This window comes from Stigmatopora nigra, chromosome 1, assembly GCF_051989575.1.
Source record: "Stigmatopora nigra isolate UIUO_SnigA chromosome 1, RoL_Snig_1.1, whole genome shotgun sequence".
Lineage (NCBI taxonomy): Eukaryota > Metazoa > Chordata > Actinopteri > Syngnathiformes > Syngnathidae > Stigmatopora > Stigmatopora nigra.
In genome coordinates, this window is record NC_135508.1 from 4,664,835 (window position 1) to 4,675,000 (window position 10,166).

A 10,166-nucleotide genomic window follows, 5' to 3' on the forward strand; every position below is an offset into this window, starting at 1 on the left:
GACTGTGTAGTGAGTGCTTCATACCTGGAAGTCAATAGCAATTACCGTTGTTTCAAGACTATAAGGCGCACTTAAAAGTCTTAAATTTTCTCCCAAGTAGACTGTGCTCCTTATAATGCAGTGCGCCTTATAATACAGTGTGCCTTATAATACAGTGTGCCTTATACAGTGCGCCTTATAATACAGTGCGCCTTATATATGGAAAAAATGTCCTTCATCGCGGGTGCGCCTTATGGTCGTGAAAATACGGTATTTGAAAATATGCGAATAAATGGCTACCATCCACGATGGAGTTTTACATTCCTGAATAAAGACAGTTGACAGAGCAATCCCTGGAATGAATTTTATTGATATGTCTTAACCTCACAGTACAACAGACAGACAGACAGACAGATACACTAAACTGGACTTGGAGAAAAAACAAGGATGTCAAAAAAGTGATATGTATTTTCACCATTAATGGCCTTAGTTTTGGCTATTTATTTAAAAAAAAAAAACATCCCTCCACTCTCGTCTCATAACATGAGAAGACATCTGCAGGCCAGCATACAAACACATAAATAGCAGAATGTCTGTGATGAAATAAATAACAGATGATTTTCTTCTGGTCCAGTTTTTGATTCAGTCAGCCTGTGGGGGGTTGTTGTTCTAAAGAAGTCAAGATAATCACAGCAGTCTTTACAAATTTAAGGGTTAGTTACTTTTTAAACTAAGAAGCTTCCAGCCAATTGGAGTAAAACATCAAATATAGCCCAATTGAATTTATTGTTGTTATTATTATTGCTGCAAATACTTAATGGCTTCCTAAGGTTCTTAAAGGTTCTTGGTTTCTGTGCTGGAGGACACAACCTTGCCATCTACCAGGGTCTGTGTCACTGTCATGACCTTGGTCTTTACCGATTTCTGCTGCTCTTCCAGAGCGTCTATAAGCCTGAAGAGAAAAACAGAAATATATCAAATCCAACAGTTCAACTCCCCCAAAGAATGTTTCTATGTGGGATAATCTACACACTTGAAATCTCCACCATCCAGCAGCCTTCTATATGTAGCAATCTCAGCCTCTAGCTTCATCTTCATGTTAAGCAGTGTTTCATAGTCTTGGGTCTGCAATTGGATGCTGTTACGTAGCTGTGTGAGTTCAGACTCCAAACCTAAAAGGACGCTGTTAAGAGAATCGATCTCCATGTTGTAACGCATCTCTGTATCCCTCAATGTGCCTTCAAGAGATCCTTTCTGTAAAATAGGAAGGGTAACAATATGAAGAGGTTAATATGTGAAAACAGAAAAAAAACAGCTGACTGATGACAACACCATAAGTAACAGGTCAGCCGTGTTTAAAGCTTATACCAACAAAGTCCATGTGTGCATGCTGAGTTGGGCATTTTCAGGGAGCTGAGATAAGCGTTGTGTTAAAATTAGTGAAGTGTGAAGTGTATTCGCTTCTCACCAAGCTCCTTTGGGACTCCAGTTCGATCTCCAAGGTTTGGAGCTGTCTGCGTAGATCATTCAACTCTGTCTGGGAACTTTTCAAGGCCTCTGTGTTTACTGTGACCTGGGTTTGTACTTCTGTCATCTGAAATCAAGATTTGATTGTAAGATTACAATTGGGGAAAAGGGGGAATGGTATAGTCGTAATTTATTGTTTAATAAATTACCTGAGATTCATGCCAGGCTTTCAGTTCATCTTGGTTCTTCTGGGCCATCTTCTCATACTTAGCTCTTATCTCGGACATGATTTGAGCGAGGTCTTGTCCTTTAGGAGCATCAACGTCAACGTGGACTCCGGATTGGGCGATCTGGCTACGGAGCAACATTACTTCCTGAAAAAAGAAGTAGAAATTCACTTGTGAAAATGTATGCAGAACATTGTTTCTTTCATAGAAGTTGTTGTTATCTAAGAGAATACATAAAAGATGTATCTGTAGTAATACTAGCAAAGGTTTGGATTGTATAATTGTGATTGGTTTTACAAAATACACCCTACATACCAGATCAGATTCAGATTTCTTTCACAATACATTTACATTTAAAGTTTCGGAGTATATTCCAAAGCATACTGGAATCTGTTTAGTATGTTACAAGTATTTTTTTTTGTGGTGGACTAGAGAATGTCCATACAAGTATTGCCAAACATGTGTTTTGATTTTTGGTGTGACTTAGTGTTGGTGAAAATACATACTATAGTACTTTAATAGGGTTTGTGTATTAATCAAATGGCAGGAGTCATTCTTTAAGAGCATAATTCGCAAAACAGTTTTCTGAAAATGTTTGTTTATTTGGAAGAGTCTGAAAAAAGTAATTTTTAAAGATCAACTCACGTTATCGTGGTTCTTCTTAAGGTGGATTAGCTCCTCCTTCAGGGTTTCGATCTCGCTCTCAAGGTTCATACGACTCATGTTGGTGTCATCAATCACTTTCCTCAGACCAACAATATCAGCCTCCACAGATTGGCGGATTGCCAGTTCAGACTCGAATCTAATCATAAGACACTTGGTTATTTGAGAAAGACATACTAATAAAAATAGGTCAAAGTCCGAAATTCAACCCATTTCGCTTAACTGAAAACAATTGTGCCTTATTTCCATTGCTGATAAGTCTGTATCAAAAACATTTTGTATTGAAATAAAAATCGCATTCTGTCTGTAATATCACAATGTGACAATGATGTAGAAATGATAAATACCGTATTTTCACGACTATAAGGCGCACCGCATTATAAGGCGCACCCTCAATGAATGACATTTTTTCCATATATAAGGCGCACTGTATTATAAGGCGCACTGTATTATAAGGCACACTGTATTATAAGGCGCACTGTATTATAAGGCGCACTGTATTATAAGGCGCACTGTCTAATTTGGAGAAAATTTAAGACTTTTAAGTGCGCCTTATAGTCGTGAAAATACGGTAATTGCTATTGATTTTCCAGGTATGAAGCACTCACTACACAGTCAGCCATTGTTGATGTTTTGGATTTTTTTGTAGAAAATCTTGCAGTGGGGGAGGAGCTATATAATGGAAGATGTTGTAAACTAATGTGGCATCTGTATATTTAACAGTATTGTTTTAGTTCAAGCATTTGTGTTTTTTTAATACCCGACAGTGGTGGTTTTTCATTTTTGGTTTTCTGTAGTTTCCATATATAAGGCTCACTGGATTATAAGGCTCACTATCTATTTGGAGAAAATTTAAGACTTAAGTGCGCCTTATAGTCGTGAAAATACGGTAATCGTTAGATAACAATAGAGATGTATTCATTCTTAAAGCCATTTAGCAGTCAGGGCGTGCCTGCAGCTGTTTGGCATCAGGTTGCCATTTTCACAAAAACAATCGTGACTTACTTCACTCTGAAGTCATCGGCTGCCAAGCGGGCATTGTCAATGTTGAGTACCAGGCGGGCATTGTCCATGGTGGCATCAAACACCTGCGACAGGATTACAAAAGAGGAACGCTATTTAATAATTTGAAAACCGATAATAGGAAGAGGAACAAAAGAGATATCCGTTGACATTCACGCTGAAAGGCTTTTAAGGACAATATGGGTGGGGAACTTTCGGGCATTGAATTTTATTAATTTAGTTCTTTTTGTGCTTACTCTCATAACAAGTAACTAAAAATATTTTGTTGGTAAATGGTAGCTTTCACTTCCTTGTAAGATTGTAGTTAACTTATTAAAAAATATTTATTTATTTCCCTAAACAAGATAAACTAGTGTAGATATTAATGTTTTATTTATCAAGACTTAATATAATGAAAAAAAAGTTCTTTTAAGCTTTACTGAACTGGTTTTTATAATAATTCCGATTATTGTAAAGGCTAGGCTACGAAATATAACAATGGTTTAAAGTGCTTTATTAACTTTCTGGGATTTTATAACTGTTTTGGGATAAGTTAAAGAAATATCTTTTAAATACAAAGAGAAAGTAAGTGAAAATCTAGACTTACTAAATGTATATTTAATCAGATATAGTTCGCACTATTTACTTTTGCCTCTGTACATTAGATAAATATGAGAAACATGTGAAAAGCCCAATAGCCAATGAGAAACTGCCACCGAGTCAACTTCTCCCAGGCCTGCTGCAAACATATTTAGACCAATAGCGTGATAGCATATGACATTTGCATAAGCAAGGTAGTAATGGAGGTCAGGGTGCTGTGTGTTTATGTATGTTTGCAATTGGCCGATGTCTTTAGTGCCTTGCGGTTTTTGCTGACGTTAAAGTCTGTTTATACAGATGGGGGTGGAAAAACTGTTGAAATAGTTTTTTTTATCCCACCAACAGTACCTTAGGCACAATATTTTTCATCTACAATGTGATGCCATGTTTGACTATGTAAATATTTGAGAAGGTCTTATAAATTTAATGAAATATATATATATGTACATAAATATGTTGCTGACGCCCATTTTCGGTCTTAGGCTGCAATCCCATTATTTTCCATCCCACTGTAAGGCTTTTTCTCACTGGATTGAGTTTAAAAATTAACTAGAATGTTGAGCCCTGTGATTGGCTGTTAAGTAATCAAGGGCGTACTCCGCCTACTCTCCATAGATAGTAAGGATAAACTCCATTATCACCACACCCATCGTTATGATAATGTAGAAGCAATTTCAATCCAGTTTTCCTTCATTTTAATAGTTTTTTTTCAATGTTTTTAATTATAAGATGCATTTTCATCATCACATGTTCTAATTACCTTTTGTATACTCCATATTATTTCTTAAACGGTACAAAATGTTTATCAAAAAGCACAAAGACAGTTAAAATATAACATTTATACACAACATCAGTCAATAAAATTGTTAAAAAGGGTGAATTTGAAAACATAGCCAAAGCTTATTGTCCCTAAAAACTATCCATATGTTTTTCTTTCTTAATATTCCGCCCTACGTGACCTTTCTCCATATTTCTGGTTGAGGCCCTTATTTCTGGCCCCTAGAAAAACAGGAGGTGGAGGGGTAGGGGGGACTGGATAGAGACGTATAGGAAGCCAAAGAACTCTGTCCACTAGGTATTTACTGTCGATGATTTAACACTGACTACTGATTAATGATTGGCTAAACCTAACTCACTATTATTCTCTAGTCATATCTGACTCTCTGTGATTCATTCATTCATTCCACCCCATCCAACCCACCACATACTTTAAACTTAGCTAACATAGACATGAACCACATCCCCAAAAGCCATCCTCACCTTTCTCCTAAGATCATCCAAGATGACCTGGTACTTGCTGTAGTCTCTGAAGTCTGGTCCACTCTTAGCCATGGCTTCCTTGATCTTAATCTCCAGCTTCTGGTTAGCCTGTTCCAGGCTCCGGACTGTCTCCAGGTAGTTGGCCAAGCGGTCGTTGAGGTTCTGCATGGCGAACTTCTCATTCCCTGTAATGTTGCTTCCACTACCGCTCACCTGGATACTGCTGGAGAAGCCTCCTGATCCTCCCTGGGACATACTTGATCCCAAACCACTACGCACACTTGATGAGATGCTGACACGGCTCCCCCCGGCCCCACCGTGGATAGTTGGGGCCCTGTATACAGAACCTTTGCCACTAGACTGGGTACGCACCGAATAGGTAGTTTGCTTGGAAGTCTGCATCATTGCTGGATAAAGTCACACAGGGAGACAGAGAGGCACAGGCTAGACTGGCTGATGTGAGAACTCACAGACACAAGGGAGAAAGAGAGGGGAAGCCGCTAAACTATATAAACCTTTTGGGCCCTCGGGCCCACCCCTTAAGCCACGCCCCTCTGTCTTCGTTACCGCCTACTTTTCCACTAACTTTAACCACAGCGTTGCTTTTTGACTGCCTTTTGCTCTTTTCTATTCGTCATATTGTACAAACTTTAGAGGAAATTATATACATAATATAGTTTTATTCATTACTTGATTACAGTGAAATTTTAATATTAATTAAAAAGAATGACCAACACTTTTTTTATTTATAATTTTTTAGTTTTTTTTAGAATTATTAGTAATTCAAACTGGAAAATTTAGTCCTGAAAATACTTTTTTTAAAATTTTTTGTCTCCAAATGTTTATGTTTTTACTGCAACTTTCTTATAGTAATTGTTTTTCTTAAAATACTTATTTTTTTGTGTGTTTATGTATTTCATTTTCTTCACTATAGCTTTCCCATACATCTAGTGACATATGATATGTTCACATTTACGGGATTAAGGAAGATTTCTTAATAACACACGTCATTTTTCTATTGCATTTAGCAAAGTGACATACTATAAGTTCATGACCCACCCTTTAAAAAGGAAGACTAGTCATTCAGTTACAATTACATGAAGAAATGAAGAGGTGTGTCATCTAAAACTTCTACTTAATGACAACTTTTCCTCTCAATACATTGATTCCCTGAGAAAAAAAAAGTATGGCAAACATGTGTCATGGGTTGTAAATGTTAGACATTGAAATACATTCAGTAAAATAAGAACTTTGTCATAACCATTTATGCTCATAGTACTGATAATGCTATCACATACACTCCCATAAAAATGTACACATAACTGATATTTGAGTTCAACTAGTTTCTATTTCTGAATGTGCTTCTTGGGAAATGAGGGGTGGAAGGAGAGAAAAAGCTTGGCAACAGTCGGATTTTCAACCATTTTTCCCACCCGTTTTTGGAAAGACAGTTGGAAGAGAACATGAGATTTCCCTCCTATGATTTTTTAATAGCTAGGGTGGGCTTTTATAGTAATGGAAAAGAAATATGCTAATAAAACTGGTGCTCAGAGATTTGGCCGCCAGCCTTTTGGTCGCCGGTCTTTTGGTCGCCGGTCTTTTGGTCGCCGGTCTTTTGGTCGCCGGTCTTTTGGTCGCCGGTCTTTTGGTCGCCGGTCTTTTGGTCGCCGGTCTTTTGGTCGCCGGTCTTTTGGTCGCCGGTCTTTTGGTCGCCGGTCTTTTGGTCGCCGGTCTTTTGGTCGCCGGTCTTTTGGTCGCCGGTCTTTCGGTCGCCGGTCTTTCGGTCGCCGGTCTTTCGGTCGCCGGTCTTTCGGTCGCCGGTCTTTTGGTCGCCGGTCTTTCGGTCGCCGGTCTTTCGGTCGCCGGTCTTTCGGTCGCCGGTCTTTCGGTCGCCGGTCTTTCGGTCGCCGGTCTTTCGGTCGCCGGTCTTTTGGTCTAAAAAGCCTAACGGGCCGCATGTGGCCCGCGAACCGTAGTTTGCCGATGTCTACATTAAGGCCTTATTATTTCCTATTTTAGTTAGATGTTTGCTTCCTTTTGTGATCCGACTCTAGAGAGGGCAAACCCTATAGAAAATGGAGATACCATCTGTGGCCACTTTTGGTTTTAAAAAATCAAAAGAAAAACCCTACAAGAGCAAGCAAATTAAAAGCAGACAAACCATTTTTCAAACTTTTGATTGTTTTGTTATGAACCAAAAAGTACATACATATGAAAATTTCATATTTTTAACCATAACATGATATCTATCTTGATCACTTTTGCGGAAAATGTTGTTTCCTCTGAGCAGGATGTCGGTCGTAATTGTCCCCCTACCCAAAAGGATATGGTCAAACAAAGGAACAATTGCACAGTCTCCTTAATAGACACATCAAAACAATAACTCCGAACTTGGCTCAAACATTCCAGACATCCCCCCCTGCAAGTTTTGAACATAAGCACATTCCATTCAGAAGACCACTAGAGCTAAAATATATTTCTGTTGCCTTTCCCCCCCTTTTGAATTATATTAAAAGTAAATAATGGGCATTCGTGGCATTAAGAATCAAAGATCAGGATTTTACAGTTTAAAAAAAAGGTTGTTGTAATCCATCTTATTTGGAAACCACAGTCAGTGAGTCAGCAACTACTCAGATGTTGACAAATTGTCTAGCCTCGAGGCATGTTGGCGAATCCCACCATAATGTTTTGGGTTAATTTCCTAGTAAGGCAGAGTATTTACATGATTGATGGATAAAGAAACTACATAAGAATAGCTCTTAGAATGAAACAAATAGCTGTAGTTTTCAAAGTTTGCCATTGTCAGTACAGTATAGCCCAGACATGGGCAAACTGCGGCCCGCTGGCCACATACGGCCCGTTAGGCTTTTTAATCCGGCTCAAATGTTGAATGCGTGTCTTGATTCTCAGGGTACAATGCCAGTAAAGACTTACCTGTCCTCATGCCAGGAATTTTAGTTCGTTATTAGCCAGATAGTCAACTCCACACTCTAAAGTTCTCCACCTACTCACTAATCCTTTTATAATGAGGAGTACAGAGAATTTAGTTCCTTTCTACAATTTATGCAAACAATAGAATACATCTTAGAAGGAAAAAGCTCATGGAATGACTGTCATTGTTTAGAATGTTAAACACTTTATGACTCATTTTGGATCAGGTATTTTTGATAGAAAATTAATGGCCGTTTCACATCAATAAACAAAACCCACAACCACTTGAATATACTTACATGCTTGAGCAAGGCAATTAGTTATTTCTCCAAAGGTTGATATACATCAGGAGACAGCAAATAAGCAGTCCCAACTAATATAATTATACTGATGGTCTAACATCTACAACTCTACATGATGCACACAGTTTTCAATTCTTAGAAAGCACTGCACATTCCGTTTTTCCAGAATCTTGCCTTATGCACACACAAAATAACTTTATTATATCAAATACTAAGAAATATTGACTTGATTTAATTTGAAAAGTTCACAGAATATTTATTAAAACACTAAGATTACTAATTCTTTGTTCAAACCCCAATAGAATATGAATAAATACACTACAATCCTAACACGTTGGATAAATAAAAAACTGAATATTCAGGGATTTCAATCCAGTTCTTTTAATCCATTTATTAGAAAAAAATCTAAGTATTATATCTAAAATGGTCGGGCCCACATACATTCGAGTTGACGTTAATGCAGCCCGCGAACCAACACCCTTGATTTAGGTCAAGCCATACTACTATTATTTAGGGGAATCTGAGGGGTACATTTTCTTTAAACCATGTGTATCTCTATGTCCGGGTATCTACTTTTGAGCATGGGTATTTGTCTAATCAACACAACTTTTTTTTTCAGATTTAATTCAGAACATTGGCAGACCACCTTCTTGGAAAAGGAGAATGAGAGGAAAGCAATAACAATACCACTGGATGGATGGGTGTAATGTAAATCCAGTTTCACCATGGACCCTGTCACTTAACTAAAGGTACAGCTTCATTCATATTACATTTAAAATAATGGCCAATTTAATATACTTTATGGCTAACATTCATCTGCAATGTGACTTAAATAGTTTATTAAATGTACATTTTACTGTGATGTTTTCATTATTCAGTCTTTTAGGTTACAAATGTTGACTAAAAAAAATACTATAACGCACTGGTGTCAAAGTGGCGGCCCGGGGGCCAAATCTGGCCCGTCGCATCACTTTGTACGGCCCGAGAAAGTAAATCATGAGTGCCGACTTTCTGTTTTAGGATCAAATTAAAATGAAGAGTATAGATGTATATTAAATTTCCTCATTTCCCCCTTTTAAATCAATAACTGTAACTTTTTAATCAATTTTTTCCGTGTTTTTAGTTCAAAAATAATTTAGTAAAATCTAAAAATATATTTTAAAAATGCGAAAATAAACATTGTTTTAGAAACTGAATATTCAGGGCTTTTAATCCAGTTATTTTAATCCATTTAAAAAAAAATCTAAATATTATATCTAAAATGGTCCAGCCCACATGAAATCAAGTTGACGTTAGAGTGGCGCCCAACCAACCCGATGCTGACACCCTTGTTATAACGTGTAGTATCTGGGACTTGACATGGCAGCAAAAATACTCATTACATGACAGATGCTGAGTCAGGGAGTCAAGAACCAATTGCACTAGAAGTCTGAATGTAGCACCTTCACTTTAAATACTAGTATTTGTGTTGATGAAAATGGTTCAAGTATGCATAGACACACAGTACGGTATTTATACTCTGTGTGTTAAAAAAACACCCTTTGCAACATCCTTGTCATCAACACTGTTATAATCCACCTTTGAGTTATCTTCTGCAGTACTGTTCTAGTAATTTTTCTCTCCAATGCTTGGAAAATATGAAATCAGTGTATTGGCAGACTTGGACAAGGCAGACTGTGGTGTCCTTGTAATGGGGGTCTGTCCTTCTCTGCTGTAACCTTTAGGCCAGAACACC

At 37.6% G+C, this 10,166-nt stretch overlaps 1 protein-coding gene across 1 annotated transcript; it reads right to left on the minus strand.

Annotated features, from left to right (window-relative positions):
• Nucleotides 1-329: 329 nt before the first annotated feature.
• krt18a.1 (keratin 18a, tandem duplicate 1) lies at nucleotides 330-5,689 on the minus strand. Its single transcript, XM_077710560.1, has 7 exons — nucleotides 5,199-5,689; nucleotides 3,342-3,424; nucleotides 2,319-2,475; nucleotides 1,656-1,820; nucleotides 1,448-1,573; nucleotides 1,013-1,233; nucleotides 330-931 (listed from the first exon to the last, which is right to left on the minus strand). Exons 1-7 carry the CDS (start codon nucleotides 5,601-5,603, stop codon nucleotides 814-816), a joined length of 1,275 nt encoding a protein of 424 aa, XP_077566686.1. The 5' UTR covers nucleotides 5,604-5,689; the 3' UTR covers nucleotides 330-813.
• Nucleotides 5,690-10,166: the final 4,477 nt, after the last annotated feature.